We start from the raw sequence: 16,810 nt of genomic DNA, 5'->3' as shown, positions 1-16,810 counted from the left end.
GAATCTGGTTAATGTGAATCATTTCAGGTCTTCCTTCCTTCATAGTCATGCTAAACCTCACTTCCTAGTTTCAACCAGGCTGTTGCCCCCCAACAGTTCAACCCCCCCTTCGAACAGAAATATCTTCCCTTCAAGTATAAAACTTCAGTCACTCATACACCTTTGAAATATTATACAAAAAGATCTCTAATAGTTTGATCAAAAATACTGGAATATGACGACAAAGAAAAACATGAAACATTTTTAGAGAGTCACCTTTATTTTCCCTTTAACTAAAAAAGATAAAAAAAATAATCATCTGAGTAAAAAAATCTACCTGACCAATGCTTGAAACTCAAAAGGTTAAAAAAAACCTGAGCTGGGCATAAAAAAATAAAGCCTTTCTTCTTAACCATCCAGACGTGTTACAGTTACATCCAAGAAGGATGCTACAATAGACCGCTTTGGGGTTTGAACCCCTCACTCTTCTGCAATACAGGCAGGAGGTTCAAAGGACCTGTCGAGACAAAAAAATATATAATCAATTTAAGTAACAGCCACATGCAATTTCATCACTTCCTGTTCTACAAACCTTAAGGCCCGATTTTCTGGGGTTGAATTTAGTAACTGTGCCTGCACAGTTGTGCCAACCTGAGAGAAGAACAGGAAAATGAGATCCAGGAGACACCAGCTCCTATATCTAAACAAAACCCATGCAAAATTTACTTATACTAGAATATCATGCAACTCAAAAATAGTTTACTTTAATTTAACAATGGAAGGTTTTAAATGTTTTATGTACAGCTACTTATTGTCATGAAACTAATCCATAGAAAATAATCAAGATGAAAATATTAAAGATAAAGTATTGAGTGAAATGAGTGAAGTTTTATTGGAGCAAAAGTTGAATTACAACCATATCAGAGTTTTGGGTCGCTTATTTTGCTGGGATTAACTAAAGACAATATTTTTTGCACTTCAATGGTTTTGATGTTTTGGATGACTTGCATTACTTGTTTGCTACACAAAACAAAGTCTAATAAATGAGTGTTAGGGTTAGTTTTACCTTCTTGTGGCGATCTTTTGGCTTTTAGAATCCTCTCCTCTGCGATTTTTTTCTTTTAAAAAAACCAGCCAGCATGACTTTGCATCAAAGTCAAGTAAGATCCCTGCAAGCTTGATTTGAAATACTGTTGAAATTCAGTCATTTTCAAGTGGCTGAAGATACAAGTGCTCTTTGAGAGCTTGGATAAATACACTAAACTAAAGGTTGAAGGACAATAACACGTGAAAGCACTGCATCATTTTCAAAATAAGACATATTTGGCAGCACATAACCTCAGGGAATGGTGAGCTTTATTTTGTTTCGAATGTGGCATTACAAGTTTAGTTTTGAAAAACAAATGAATAGCTTCATTAGCAAAACACTGAAGGTTTTTTTCTCCTTTTGATTTTTTTTTTAAAGATCAGCTTATATTGTATACATACAGCGTATTCAGCAAAGTCGGGAACCACCGAGGCCCATTTTCACAAACTGAGGGCATTCCTTTGGTACAACAAAGGCAAAATACCAAGTTCAGGGTGATTAAAAAGAAACTATAAAACTTTATTGAAACACGCACTGCAGAAAACATTTTGGGATATGTTTAGGTTCCTATTTAGTCAAAAAAGTACACAATAATGCATTTTGGAAACGGCACGACTTAAAGCATACACAGTTTTTCTAAGGTTATGTACAAAATATTAAGTTGGCTGCAGATTTCTTTACACACAGACGTTTGATCCTGCAGACTTCACAAGATTTAGTGGATCAGTGACCCTTTTGCAGGTTACAATATTTTATATATCAAATGTAAATGTATATTGTCAATGGGATTTAAGATTTTAAGAGTCTGCAACAGAAATATATTTTGCTCAAAAACAAACTCAGGTTTGAGTTTAAATCGGTTTGTCAATGGACTTTAGTTAAAAACAAAATTTAGAACTTATAGTAGGTACTTTTGAAAATGCAGCCTATATGAGGTGTATCGCCACAATCAGTTTGCTCAGAAATCACTAACTGAAATAACCACCAGAAATCACTAAAATGTTACTACTGTGCCTTTGTTAGGTTAACGCCAGTTAAATCTTATCTACGCAACTAAAACATTGAATGGAAACCAAAAACATAAGCCTTCACGCTATCCCCCGGCACTGACATCCAACTAAACGTCACTACTTTAGTCTAAAAACAAAAAATATATTTATATAAAAAAATGGAACAAAGGAGGGGGAAATTACTTTTGAAAGGTTAAGTGAGTTACAACGGAGGCAATTGCCATAGCAACCCTCTACCAGTAGTCGTTCAATATCTTCCATATGGATGTTCTCTATAGGATCCCTTAGACTGCCGCGATGGGGGAGCTTTGCCTCCAGCACCGGAGCCCGACCACGAGTTGTCCCAATCATCTTGAGCTATGAAAAAGGAGCAAAAGTGTTGTTGTTTTTCTTTAAACTTAACATAGAGACAGTTTGATGAATTAGGAACTTACCATAGGAGTCGTATCCTGTGTCCTGTGCTTCACCATGCCCATAGTCATAATACTCAGTATCTCTGAGAAAATAGTAAAGCAATTACAAAATTTTCAGCGGCTAAAAAACAATCCTATGAGTTGTTGAACTTACGCAGGGGCCGCCTGCTGACTGTAATAACTGTCATATCCCTCATAAGAAGGTTCTGCGTAACCCTCTTCATATGAAGGCTGGAAAGAGGAAAACAGAAGTCAACAATCTTTCAACTCGTTGGGAAGCAAAAAAGTAAATAAAAACACTCACATATTCATCATAAGCATCTGGTTTAGCTTGTGATCCTGAAGGACCACCCTGATGTTGCTGGTGAGACATGCCGGCAGATGGGAGCATCCTGGCAGCGCCTGCAGCAGGTGGTCTAGAGCGTGCAGAATTGCCTCCTCGAGTAGGAGCAGAAGGAAGGCCCCCCCTGCCTGTTGGTGCTCCTCTAGGTGCACTGCCACGCCCAAGTCCTCCACGGGGCGCTCCACCACGCACAGCCCCTCTAAGACCCCCACGTGGCATTCCCCGACCCCTAAGAGTTCAGCGTTTGTGAAACGGCAAAACACGACAGACTTCAGTGAGGGAGATAATAAAGCTGGACCTACCTAGGTCCTCCGGCACCTGGTGGACCACCCCGGCCCCTGCCAAGACCACGCCCCCTGCCTGAGACATCCTGGGATCCATTCAGGAAGTGAGGATCCATGTATGGCTCGTGCTCACCAGGTTCCTGCAAAACCACAAGGAGGAAGAATATTAATTGTTGCTCGTACATTGAACAGAAATAAGACTTTAGTCCTTCAGTTCTTACTGGAATCAGGAACTTTTTCACTTCGTCCATGGCGTGAGCCATACGCATGTAGGCTTCAGGTATGGGTGCTGTAACTTCAATGAAAACATGGAGCTCCATGGCAAGGTGAGCATATTTTGCCTCTCCACCTTTCCTAAGTTCCTCCTCCTGAGAGATAGATATGAAAAATTAATTTAAAAAAAACAAACAACATTTGTGAACAAAACAAATTATACACATTTTTATTTTCAACCTACCTTATTTTTGTCCCTCATAGAACCTTTGCCAAGAACAGAAATCTTTGCCCCGGTCTCCTCCTGAAGCCTTTTGATTGTGCTGCCCTGGGGCCCCAAAAGCTTCCCAACAAAGTTGACCTAAAAGATGAGAACAGAAAAGCCAAAATGTAAATCTATCCTTAAAAAAAATCTAAAGGCCAATAAAGATGCGTGGATTGAAATTGCTTTGAAGTCTCTTACCCTGGGATACTGCTTGATGGGAATGAGCACGCGCTCCTTCAGCTTCAGACTCTTGGTTGCAAAAAGGTCCAGATAGGTCTCCTTTTCTGGCTCCTTCTTGGTTTCACCTTTCTGGATCCGCTCAATTTCTGAAAAAAAAAAACGTAGGTTTTGTGTGTTTTTGTAGCCGTTTTGATGCAGCTACTTCTTTAATTTGCTATCATGTGTTTGGTTAATTATTATCCACAAACCTTCACATGTTTTGGATGCAGTTTGAATAAATTGCTAAGTAAAAACATTTAAAAAGTATATTCATATTGCAGCAAGACTTTTGTTCAATAGACCTCGTTTTAATGTATTCATTTAAACACAAATGCTTTAATTCATTAAGAAATTACCCTCTAACAGGTACAATTGGGCAGTAGAACGGGTTTAACCCACAGCACCAACAACCACGTGTTTACTGCGCCATTGTTCTGGCCTGTTGCGAGGGAAAAAGTAGGCCTCACGCAGGCAGACCCGCCAATGCCTCCTTCGTGGAGGTTTTCATAACGTTACCTGCCGCGAGGAGCTTCATTGCGTGCGTGAAAGAAGAATCCAAGCTGTCCTTCTCGGCTAGGAGCTCCGGGAGATACTTCGTGTCTTCCATTTTGATTTCTTTCTTCTGAGCAGAGCTCGACTATGGCGGCCACGGAGTCGGTCTTTGGAGCAGTAATATTAACGGGTAAACGAAGAGACGTCGCTCGCTCACTTTTTCAATAGAAAGTACTAAAAAACAACACCAAAGTGGGGCAAAAACCAGCACAAAATGGAGGTAAAATCGTCCGTCCGGCCGGCAAGTCTCCTGGCTGCTCTCTCCGTACTCCTCGGCAGACAAAAGAAGGATGGCGCAGCTGCATTTGTGTGGAGCAATAGGCGATGACGTCACTGCCGAGTCTCCCTCCTCCCCCCGGGTCATTAAGTCGGTTACTTTATTAATCCCACAACCAATCCAAAAAATACTGAACAGATTACATAAAAACCTGTTTCATAGGATATTTTAAATCAAGACAATCGGTTTTGCATGGATTTACAAACGTTTAAGCGCCAATAACGTTCAAACAGTAATCAAGCATTTTATGAAGCAGTGAAAGTGCTGCACCATATGCAAGCACCCGTTTGTTCCACCATCTGATTGCAGGGAATGGTGGGTTTCTGTAACACAAGCAGGTTATTAAAAGATAAGCAAAATGGCACCAAGACCTTAAAATCAATCGTCCGCTGTCTAACAATTTGACATTTATTTGTAGTAGCTGCCTTGAGCAACTATAAACCCTCCACAGACCAATGGACTCCACTGGAGCAATTAGGGTCAAAAGCCAAGCATTAGGGCCACCACAGTGGTATAATGAGGGTATGAGGGTAAACACTGCTGTTCCACCCACATTGGATCCTGCTGGCCTCAGGACCAACAATCCTGAAGTTGAAGTTAAAGCCTCCATCATCATAACTGCATAAACAGGATATGATGTGGCGATGACAGTTCACCTTAGTAATACCCCCCCCCCCCCCCCCCCCATCAACAATCTTTAAGAGAATAGTCTCCTCAATAGAATCACACAGGTTCCGTCATTAGTGGAGGTAGATGGATGGATGTAGGTTCCTAGGGTCCACCACCTCACAGCGTGGACCACGCTCTCCAAACACACAGCTTTTTCCCCCAAGCTGTTGGTTTGATGAACTCTTGACCAATCACAGAATGTGAAAACACACAGAGAACTTTTAAACCAGTTTAGATTTGAACATTTTTTGACTTGTTTTTGTTTATTTTGTCCTTGTACATGACAGCATAAGTCAACAAAGTGAAATTTCTTGCATGCACACAACTTGTCCAATAAAGCTAATTAAGATCTTTGTTGTATTTTTTGTTCCATTTTTCCTCTTAACCCTTCGATGCAAATATGAAAACCACTTCGGCGCCAAAATAACCTTAATTTTGCTTTTACTTGACAGCAAAAATAAGTGATTTTTTTTAATAGCTGGAAATAAAGTCAGGTGTAAAGGGGTTAGAGTACATGTCGAAAATAAGATATAATCATAAGATTTTTAAAAAGGATCAGCATTGGTCAATGTGTGTAAAAATCTATTTATCTTCCCCTAAAGTTTGAATCAGAATGACCCAGCAGTCCAGTTTTCAATGAAAAGCTACCAGCTCATGTCTACATCTAACTCTTGTACCTCGAATAAGAATGAGCACTCAATGTTGACAAGTTTTATTTTGAAGCCTCAGCAAACATTAATCAAATAAAAGCATTTGTTGATTTGTAGATTGATGAAGAAGTTGGAACTCGGGAGTGTTTTCTGCCCCCAAAGGGGTTTAGATGTCAATGATGGTGAATATTTCTGGTTTTTCCTTATCATGAATCTGCATGGCAGAGTATGTGATGGCTTTGACCTCAGTCCCCTGAGGACATAAGAGGACAAGTTAAAGATGCTGTAGAAATTTTACACATGGCTCATTTTATTTCTGACCCACCTGAGGATGCTTTGATATGGAGAATTCCTCTCCCCACCTATGCAAAACAAAAATGGTGTGGAGAAAGCTTCAACAGCTTGCAAAATCCCATCAACCAGTAGAACTTTTTGGAAAACTTAACTAAACTAGTGCATTGAAAAAATGGTTTCTGAAGTTTTGGTATTTATGAAGTTGATCAAATGAGCCCAATCCTACCCGATGGAGCGAATCTTATAATGCATTCTGTCTATGTGCAAAACCTTTATCTCCTGATGAACAGAGAAAAAAACAACAACAATAAGCTTATAACATGAAAATGTAATGACAAAAACAATATTACTCCACAAACAAATAAGATACTCACCCTGGGTACAAAGAAGAGATCTGCACTAAATTTGTATAACCAATCATCTAGGAAATGGAAGAGAAGAGACTCCATATCTTCACCTTGTGAAAGGAAGCAAGTACATATGCTATTAGTTTTATGTTTTCAGTAAACATAGATCCACAACAAAAATGTAAATGTATTAATTATCAAAAATATTTAGCAAGTCTAGCTCTTTAAGGGGTTTCAGTGTGGTTGAGACAGGCCAACAAAAGCATTTTCCAAGATTTACTATAAAAATGTTTCTCAAAGACATTACACTACACTTAAACCTTGAGCTCCATTATGTGTTGGCCAACAGTCCTTTAAAAAGCAAATGATTGTCTCAAACTTTTTGTAGATAATCCCATCAAGTACACGTTTGCTGCTTTGAGTTAAAGCAACTCTTTCCATCAGTAAATGTGACAATGAGCCTGCCCCTGAAAACAACTGAGGATTCATTTTACTCATATGTACCCATCAGTCATCATTTGAATAGTAATTTCAACTTAATGGGTTTGTGATTTTTAGTGAAAAGAGAAAGGAGAGACACTACAAGAAATTAAAGCAATTAAAAACATCTAACAATAAGTCTTTTTATCCTGCAACCTGAGGCTCCCTCAACTGTGGCTTCTAAGAAAAATGCAAGCAATTCTAAAAAATATTAAATTGGTCAATTTATTCTAATATATGCTGCACAATAGCAGTTGTAACTAATAGAAAATGCAATGTTTGACTCGGTTTTCTTGCATTGTTACATTGAGTAAATCGGATGCAGTAAGGGGATCTTCTTGGACACAGGATGTACTTTATTTTGAAAGGAACTTGTTTGTGCAACTGTCAAAAGCAAAGATGTTGAAATTGTTACTTATAGAAACTATAACACTTTTATAATGTAACTATTGTAAATATTCTTTAAAAAATTGAGTTCATATTTGAATGGCTGGATGGCCACCTAAACCTAAAAAAACGTGGGAACGTCTCGGGTTCCCCCCAGAGGAGCTGGAGGAAGTGGCCAGGGTGAGGGAAGTCTGGGCATCTTTGCTGAGACTGCTGCCCCCGCGACCCAGCCCCGGATGAGCGAAGGGACGGAGGATGGATGGGTAGATGGAGGTTAAGTAGGACTCAGTGGCTCTAGCTGTGTTTTATTCAGTAAGAAACTGGACCAAATAACTCTTTCGGTGTTAAAGGTTGCAGACCCCTGGCCTAAGAGAACAAAGACTAAGAATGCCTTTTTACTAAAGCAGAGGGTGACGAGGACAATCCATGATGGATCACAGTTTCCGTTCCATCCTCCTCTCACCCACCAGCATCACAGACTCTACAAGACATCCCAGAATGAAGACGGATCTCCGCACCGGTTTGTCAATCCTCTTCCTGTTTCTGTCAGTGTATCTTCCCGCAACACACTCCACAGAAGAGGACAGACACAACAACACTATCATAAAAAGTCTTTACCGGGACTGAAAACTCCAAAGGACCCTAGACTCCTTAGCAAGTGCCGTGGAGTCGACCCTGACCCCCGTTGTACAGGACACCTGTGTTAGTTGACCAGTCCAGTCTGTCATTGACAGCCTTTTAGCAATTTATTTAATGTAAATAAAAAGCAGCAATGTCCTCAAAATGTTCAAAATGGACACTAAGAACACTTGAGAAGAGTATATATAGTGTGAAGAATTACATCTTTTTCACACAATATCACATATATAGAGAGAGAGCTTCTATGAGCTTCTATTCTTCTTCTATAAATTAAATAGAATGACATGAATGACTGAGGTGCTCCCCTTCGTCATACTTTATTTTGAGCGGATAACTATTTTCTGCGTCTTTTTCTCACCTTCTGACTCCACTTCAACGGTATCCAGAGGCTCTACGGTCTCTGTGTCGGTCATGTAGCCGAACATGCCCATGGCACACTGCTCGAAAGCTTCTTCCAAGGAGTCTCCCCAAGAGTGAATTCTTGGAATAAAAAAATATAAAAACAATAGCACTAACTAAACACAGATCAATAGCAGCCCCCGCATTTCAAATACAACATACTCACTGTACATCTGCTGTATGGTCCAGGTCTACAATATTTAAAAAGAGTTTGTTATCATTATTTTTTTCACATCATGTCATTTGTCAGTTTTCATTCAGCTATAAACAAGCTACGCTAACAACATTTATTTTCCTTTCTTGAGACCTACATTCATATTTTTTGTTGATCGGAGGATACTTTGACTTGACAGCTTTCTGTTCGTTTGTCAGGTCTAGCTCACGGTCGTCCATTGCAGTTCGAAGTGCGTCAAGTATAAAAAAAAAACTATCCGTCATTTAGAATCATGTCGGAACAGGAAATGCATGCTGCGTTCACGGAACACGAAAATGGGAATCTGTAACTCATTTCTTGCAAATTGCAAGGAAAACATGTGTCGCAATATACGAGTTTTTATCATATGCCACTGACTTGTAGATGTTACTGTGACAGAACTAAAACATAACAGGTATTCCAATTTGTGAAAGACACTTTGAAATATATCGTGACAAGAATAATACATTACTACCTCCAACATTACTTTAACCCCATCAACGTAAATAAAGATAATTATTTTGAACATTTACGCGAGTGAACTACTAAGGATCAAAGCTACGTCTGTTAGGAGCGTTCTTGCATGTTTCTAAAGATAAATATCCTATTTCCGAGTTTCAGTGGTACATGAATGCACCAAAACGTATGAGTTCAAGACTGGAAGCCCCGGAAGTTGCCTCTTTGCTGTAATAACTTCCTGTCGGGTTTTCTCGATGGTGATTGGTCAGCCTCCCTTCCACGGAGTTGGCGCCATTGAAAGGCTGCGTGCTGTCTTTTGAGTGCTGTCCCATAAAATACTTATTTTCTACCAATACTAGCCATTTTACCGTTGCACGATGGCTGACAAAGACGGTAAGAGTGTATACTATTTCGAACGAAAAGAGTAAATGTGGACGTTTGCTACGCAGAGTGGTTAAAAGAGCTTAGTTTTGAATGCACCGGGGATCGCAGCGCGCCGGCCAGCGGCTCTTCTCATTGTTAGAGTAGCAATTTAGCTGTTAGCTTGCTAGCTTCTAGCGTCAACCTACGTAGATAAAAGTAGACTAATTTTTACCATTTATTATCAATGTCTTATTTTTATTAATCATTAATCCAACTCAAGAATTCAGAATACATTGTATTTGGTTAATAAACCATTCCTATTTTTTCTTAGTTTAAAATAATGTTTGATTGTAAATAAAAAAAAAACTTTACATTTGCAACCAAAAATAGTACGATAAAGCTTTTATCTTAAAAATCTGTCGGTTTTGGTTAATTGTATTTTTTAGCTGCATTTGATGATGCTGTGGAGGAAAGAGTGATCAATGAGGAGTACAAGATCTGGAAGAAGAACACCCCTTTTCTTTATGACTTGGTTATGACCCACGCGCTGGAGTGGCCCAGTCTCACTGCTCAGTGGCTCCCAGATGTCACCAGGTGAGAAAAATGTCTCAGATCATTTTTAGAAATCCGTAAGATATTTGGCCATCTAATGTAGCTTTTGTGTTCTTTTCCCTCAGACCGGAGGGAAAGGATTACAGCGTGCACAGGCTGGTTCTGGGGACGCACACTTCAGATGAGCAGAACCACCTCGTCATTGCCAGTGTTCAGCTTCCAAATGATGACGCCCAGTTTGATGCCTCGCATTATGACAGTGAAAAAGGAGGTGAGTTACGCTGTTCACGAGTGTCATACGTGGTGCACATCTCCCAATCAAAGTGGATGATGGATTCGAAAACGTGTTTTGTGTTTTTACATTTTTATGTTTCTGTTGCTGTTTATTGTAGAATTCGGAGGTTTTGGATCTGTAAGTGGGAAGATTGAGATTGAAATCAAGATCAACCATGAGGGAGAGGTGAACAGAGCTCGCTACATGCCTCAGAATCCTTGCATCATTGCAACCAAAACTCCCACAAGTGATGTGCTGGTCTTTGATTACACAAAGCATCCCTCCAAGCCTGGTAGGGCCCCACTCAAGACAGATTTCTGAAGACTTTCCCCCCTCAAAAAAAAGGTCACGAGTGGTATTTATTCATGATGATGGTCTTATTTCATTTTTTATTTTTATTTGATTCTAGACCCTTCTGGTGAATGTACCCCAGATCTGCGTCTGAGGGGCCACCAGAAGGAGGGATATGGTCTCTCCTGGAACCCCAATCTCAGTGGATGCCTTCTCAGTGCTTCTGATGACCACGTATGGCAGAAAAATACCAACTTTACAACAATTAATGAGCAATTTCTTTAAGTATAACATTGTGGTCAGTTTTCAGGAGGAAAAAAAATTGTTGTGCTCCTCTGTATTTCTCCCCAGACCATATGCTTGTGGGATATCAGCACTGTGCCCAAGGAGGGGAAGATCGTGGATGCCAAAACCATCTTCACAGGCCACACTGCTGTGGTGGAGGACGTTTCGTGGCATCTGCTCCATGAATCACTTTTTGGATCCGTCGCAGATGACCAGAAACTCATGATGTAAGAAAAGATAAACCACTAAAAGCATTCAATAAATATTTTTTATAGACTTTATTTGAACAATTGGTGCTTTTGTTTTTTTCTCTGAACAGTTGGGACACACGGTCAAACAACACCTCCAAACCCAGCCATGCGGTGGACGCCCACACAGCTGAGGTCAACTGTCTGTCTTTTAATCCCTACAGTGAGTTCATTCTGGCTACAGGCTCTGCTGACAAGGTAAGTCCATTCTCCCTAGAATCAAATTTGTCGTGTTGGAGATTTTTGTTTTGCTTTTGACAAATGACTGGAAATTACTTTTGTGTCCAGACTGTGGCTCTTTGGGACCTGAGGAACCTGAAGCTGAAGCTCCACTCCTTTGAATCTCACAAAGACGAGATCTTCCAGGTAGAATTCAGTTATTGTGTCCAAACCTGCAAGTCCCTTATCATGTATTGCAGCTCTGATAATTTCTTTTTATTCCTTATTGGCTCAGTGATATTAATTGGGCCAATACTTTAAAGCTTGTGGAGGTTGAGAGACAGGATTTAAAACTATTTTTCTCCATTTTATCCACTGTATTTTATGCACTACAAGTTGCCACGGAGTCCAAGTCACAGCAGCCAAAAATTCACAACATTGAAGAAAAGATCATATATATACGTTGGTTTAAAGTCTACAGTACTTATAGCAGAAAATTAGCAAAATACTGGAACATGAACGGACATTTGATCTTAAAAGGCAAATCATAATAACAGAATAGATAACAATAATATACTGAATAAATGCACAGTTCACTACTGTAACACAATGATGCCCATTTAGGTTCAAGAAACTTTGGAGGAATCAAGAATAGTAGCTCAACATTTTAACAATTATTCAGAAAACCATAAAAAAACATGCTAACAAGTCAGCTAAACTCTATATAAATTCATTGACGTCTCTGTCACTTTGGAAAAATGTCTCCAAGTCTGGTGTAGGACTGACTGAATGGTGTATCTGGTGTATCTTCTTCTGCGTTGCTGTCAGTAACTGACACACCTACAGTGCCTTCTAGTGGTTATTGCTATTTATTTAAAAAATAATCATTTATAAGTTACACCCCCAGCCAAACCTTGCAAAAAGAAGAAATAATAATAAATAACGACTTCTCCTAAAAAGACAGATGCTATCTGATGTTAAAGGCATAACACAAGTACTGTTTTCAAAGGGAGACTTTTGGATGAACCCTTTAACAAAGAATCCGTTTTAGAGCTAATGAAACATGGATGAACTTTAAACACCGACTCTAATTCTCTTATGTTTGGGACATTGAAACAGTATTTTTCATATGTTTGTGTGGATCAGAAAAGTTTATGATAGAAATATTTGTATAAAATTTACAATAAGATTACCCGTTTTGTGAGACTGTTGAAAAAGTGTTTTAAATCATTTATGGATTTTTTTTTTTAAATCAGCGTTTTGTTCAGATTACAGCTGTCAGATTATCCATTTGATTTTGTTTTAGAGGTTCACATTATAATACCAATTATATTCCTCCAAATATTTAATTGAAGCTGATATTAGTTTATGAAAAACACGTCTTATAACGTGTGAAATAAACCAAACAAAGGCAGAACTTTTCTAAATAAAATGAAGATTTTTTGACATTAATAACATCCTGTTGGATTTTTTTCCTCAAGATACAATAAAATCTTTTAATAAATCTTTTTTTTCTTAAAAGCAAAGATTGGTTCCATATTGCTGAACAATTTTCTTTTTTACTCATTCCTTGTTCAGACAGTTGTCACGTTTTCATAAAGTTGGATTCAAAGAACAGTGTCTTTGTGTTTTTTCTGCATACACTTTTTAATGTTAAATCTAAAATCAGGGTCATGTCTTCACAGGTTCAGTGGTCTCCTCATAATGAGACCATCCTGGCCTCCAGCGGAACAGACAGGCGGCTCAACGTTTGGGACCTCAGTAAGATTGGAGAGGAGCAGTCGCCCGAGGATGCTGAGGACGGGCCTCCTGAGCTGCTGGTAAGTTTGTGGGTTGTTGTTTTTAAGAAAATTTTGATTTTGAAATAAATGTCTGTGATTTCCTTATTCCCCCCTTTTAGTTCATCCACGGAGGACACACGGCTAAGATCTCCGACTTCTCCTGGAACCCAAACGAACCGTGGGTCATCTGCTCTGTATCAGAGGACAACATCATGCAAGTGTGGCAGATGGTGAGATCTTTAGGGCAGGACTTGTCTCACAGAGACTTAACCTTTCACACACACAAAAAAAGCAATCCAGAAATTAAATGAATGCTGGGAAATTGTGTCTTTAACAGGCTGAAAATATCTACAACGATGAGGACCCAGAGGGTGCAGCAGATTCTGAGGTGCAGGCATGAATCCGGTCCCCAGAGCACCTGCGCTTCACCTGCTTTTGAAAAATGGATCAGTTACAAAGTTCTGGACGCCTAAAATCTTCATTTTATAATACTTTCCAGACAGCCGTGTTCTGTGATGTTGAAAACACCACCTGTCTTAGTCAGTTTTTCAGATCTGTTAGTCCTGTAAACTCTAAGCTGACTTGTATAAAACACCGTCACAGATGTGTCTGTCTCCATTCAGGTTTCTGTGCATAAACATTTCTATGAAGGTCCATTTTTAAAGTGGCTGTACATACTATGGCTTTTCCTTTTAAATGCCTGCTGTTTGTGGTAGAACTTTTCCAAATCGTGGTGTTACTTCTGTGTATGTTGCTGCTTTTCCGTTTCCTCTATGCTCCATCTTTTGTCTTGTATTCCTAAGTATATTACTAATAAAAGTATTTACAGTAACACTGTACATATTTGGTATTGATGTTGTCTTTAAAGCTCCATTATTTTCCTGTAAAATCAGGACGGGAATGAGTTTCCCGTGAGGAAAAAACGCTCACGTGATTTAAAGTCAAAGGTTTAGGTCAAAAGGAAAAGTATTTTAGTTTTGTAAAGACATAATTCATCTATTCTAGAATCTAGATTGAACAGAGTGAATATTTGGTGATGACAGCTATTTGCTCTGTTTTACGCAGTAAAATTGACATCTGTTGAAGTTTAAATACGTCTTAAGTTTACATCTTAGAAGTAAAAGCAGTTTTAGACATTTTCTTTAACACTGTAACAGTGACTTTTTCTTTTAACTATAAATCTGTAATGTCATAAAAGTAAATATCTTGTTTTCTGTGGTTTGCATATATTGGTGCAGTTCATTTTATAATTGCAATAGCCTTTTTTTTGTTTAAAGGTTGTCACTGTTCTGAAGATTAGTTATGTCAAAACAATTTAAAGGTTTTTTTAAGTTTGGCTGTAAAAACAATTCTGATTTTGTTTTCTCCCCCTTAAATTAAATACCACATTTAAAGTAAGGGAGGAGAAAGGATTTGTCAGACACACATTTTGCAAGTTGTCCCGTTTCAAAGATGAGTTTGATCTGTAATGTTTATCATACACTTCAACTGTGAGAGACAAAATTTAAAAAAGGAATCCAGGAAATCCCATTGTTTAATTGTTAAAGAATTGAGTTTTAGAGCAGGGCAGAAAATAAGTATTTGATCAATAACTTCCTTTAGGTCTTCAGGAACTCTTTGCACTTTTGGTCCATTCTTTCATGCAAAAGTGGTGATGTTTTGAGGCTGTTGCTGGAAAACGTTCAACTCCCTGCACAAGTTACTGGTCGGATTGAGATCCAGAGACTGTTGAAACCACTCCAAAACCTTGAAACTTTGCTCTTTTTTTACGTGGGCATTTGCAACAAAGCATAATTGTGTCATCCTCAATGGTTTGAAATCAGTGTTTCCACTGCCGGGCTTCTCAGTGGGTATGCTGGTCTTGAGATGTAACGCAGCATTCTTTCTCCTCCAAACATGGCGAGTTACTTTAATACCAAAGAGTTCCATCTGACCACATGGCATTCTCCCAGTCCTCCTCTGGATCATCCAGACGGTCTCTGGAGAACTTTAGATGGGCCTGAACATGTGTTGGCTTGAGCAGGGGGACATTTGGAGGACTAAAAGATTTGAATCCATGACGACATTGTATGTTACTATGGTAACCTATGTTACCGTGGTCCCAGCTCTCTTCCGGTCTTTGACCAGTTTCCTCGTGTACCTATGATTAACATTACAGACTTCGCTCGTGCTTCTAAGTGGGACAACTTGCAGAATTGATTGCTAAATTCCTTTTGCACGATATACACTATGCTACACATTTATTTGTGTTTTTTCTGGTTTACTAGAATAGTTTATGTTGTCTGTTCTCTATTGTTCAAGTTCTTTAGTTATAGCCTTGTCTGTCTTCTTAATCTTATGACTATTTGTTCTGTAACAAATCCAATTTTTGTTGACAGAAGACCACAATAAACAGAATAAAGTATACCTAGTGTTTTATTTTCATTAACTATTGATATTCTCAACTAAATACTGGTCCATTGAGAGTGCAGTGCAACCTTTTTTTAATCAACACAAGTGTGTAAACAAAATAAATTATCGTTTTAAGTTGATTGAATGTAATGCCTTGCATTTGATTTGGCTGCACTCAGTTTTTAGCTGGATGGTAAGCAAAATATTAGTGCAAATTGTTGTGTTAACTGCAGCAAATATACATACATTTAACACAAAATTACACTTGAAGATGCTGTTTTTAATTTAGGCTCAGGTTTATAGCTTCATTTGATATAATGCATCAATTGAACTCTGAGGATGTCTGGGAATAACTTCTGGTAACTACTGGATCAAAAACTGTGACTGAACTATCCAAAATATATATATATATATATATATATATATATATATATATATATATATATATATATATATATATAAAACATGACTTAAATGGACTTTTTTTAAATAAAACTTTTTTTCCTTAAGTCAAACATTCCACTAGAAAACTTTTTTCTCTTTATTATCCAAGAAAACAAAATTATCTGAAAATAATGTTAAAGTTTAAAAAAAACTGCAGACAGTTTTTATCCACATGCTTCAAATGTTTAACAGACCTCGAGCACAATTTAAATGGATCATTTTATCTGCACGAGACAAAATGTGGCAGTAACGTGCCTTTATTTATATATATATTTTTTTTAAATGTCTTTTAAAAACTCATAGGATGTGATTTTTTTTTCTATAATCTTTGTTTAACTGCAGAGGTGGCCTTTGTGGATATAAGCTGCAGTTAATCACGTTCATCAACATTACCTGATCAGATCACAGCTTTGATTGAGGTCTATTGTTTGCTTTGCTTACTGCCTGTAGTTGGCTGTCTAAAGACAATCAAGATTCTCCATTCATTGCAAGAAAAGAGATTAAGCTCATCCTGTTGAGTAACAACTCATGTAAAAATGTATTTCAGACAGATTGAATTCAGTATTCTGGATAAGCACGAGGAGAGGAAAACTGAGATTATCATCTAGTGAGCAATCTCAGGAAATTTATTTAGAAGAGCTTTTAGTGCAATGAGAAGAAAACACAAATGTGTCTTACCCTTAGTGCTTGAGGGAAATTGAAATCTTGAAGAAAAGCAAAAACTTTCCCTTCAAAAACATTAAACATGTGTTGCAGAAATGGAAGCATCACCCAGCCTGCAAAGTTTGCATGATTCACAAAGAAGACTTGTTTTAAGAGTTTTGCATACCATTCATCAACCTGAATGCAAGTAAGTTGCCACA

At 38.3% G+C, this 16,810-nt stretch overlaps 3 protein-coding genes across 5 annotated transcripts; 1 reads left to right on the top strand and 2 right to left on the bottom strand.

Moving 5' to 3' along the window:
* Positions 1 to 240: 240 nt before the first annotated feature.
* On the bottom strand, positions 241 to 4,720 carry khdrbs1a (KH domain containing, RNA binding, signal transduction associated 1a). Of its 3 annotated transcripts, XR_013653175.1 has the most exons (11): positions 4,330 to 4,720; positions 3,793 to 3,920; positions 3,574 to 3,690; positions 3,338 to 3,484; positions 3,135 to 3,256; positions 2,794 to 3,061; positions 2,644 to 2,720; positions 2,511 to 2,572; positions 2,260 to 2,433; positions 572 to 630; positions 241 to 496 (listed from the first exon to the last, which is right to left on the bottom strand). XR_013653175.1 is itself a non-coding variant. In XM_078940744.1 (9 exons), exons 1-9 carry the CDS (start codon positions 4,418 to 4,420, stop codon positions 2,324 to 2,326), a joined length of 1,122 nt encoding a protein of 373 aa, XP_078796870.1. In that variant the 5' UTR covers positions 4,421 to 4,720; the 3' UTR covers positions 1,319 to 2,323. The 3 variants fall into 3 exon arrangements, 2 of the variants coding, with proteins under 2 accessions (XP_078796870.1, XP_023807022.1); XM_078940744.1 differs by lacking the exons at positions 241 to 496; positions 572 to 630 and having other exon boundaries at positions 1,319 to 2,433; XM_023951254.2 differs by lacking the exons at positions 241 to 496; positions 572 to 630 and having other exon boundaries at positions 1,319 to 2,433; positions 2,794 to 3,031.
* A 1,287-nt stretch (positions 4,721 to 6,007) lies between these two features.
* Positions 6,008 to 8,990, bottom strand: zbtb8os (zinc finger and BTB domain containing 8 opposite strand). The gene is made up of 7 exons (XM_004082368.5): positions 8,819 to 8,990; positions 8,674 to 8,698; positions 8,467 to 8,588; positions 6,630 to 6,712; positions 6,482 to 6,534; positions 6,287 to 6,323; positions 6,008 to 6,214 (listed from the first exon to the last, which is right to left on the bottom strand). The coding sequence occupies exons 1-7, from the start codon at positions 8,943 to 8,945 to the stop codon at positions 6,128 to 6,130; spliced, it is 534 nt and encodes a 177-aa protein (XP_004082416.1). The 5' UTR covers positions 8,946 to 8,990; the 3' UTR covers positions 6,008 to 6,127.
* Positions 8,991 to 9,376: 386 nt separating this feature from the next.
* LOC101155071 (retinoblastoma binding protein 4) lies at positions 9,377 to 13,951 on the top strand. Its single transcript, XM_004082369.5, has 11 exons — positions 9,377 to 9,552; positions 9,969 to 10,116; positions 10,200 to 10,345; positions 10,467 to 10,640; positions 10,758 to 10,873; positions 10,991 to 11,151; positions 11,244 to 11,370; positions 11,461 to 11,538; positions 13,017 to 13,151; positions 13,232 to 13,342; positions 13,450 to 13,951. The coding sequence occupies exons 1-11, from the start codon at positions 9,537 to 9,539 to the stop codon at positions 13,510 to 13,512; spliced, it is 1,275 nt and encodes a 424-aa protein (XP_004082417.1). The 5' UTR covers positions 9,377 to 9,536; the 3' UTR covers positions 13,513 to 13,951.
* The last annotated feature ends 2,859 nt before the right edge of the window (positions 13,952 to 16,810 follow it).

Source organism: Oryzias latipes, chromosome 22 (genome assembly GCF_053564925.1).
Source record: "Oryzias latipes strain Hd-rR chromosome 22, Olatipes_Hd-rR_3.1".
NCBI lineage: Eukaryota > Metazoa > Chordata > Actinopteri > Beloniformes > Adrianichthyidae > Oryzias > Oryzias latipes.
This window is presented reverse-complemented; position numbering and strand designations above follow the sequence as displayed.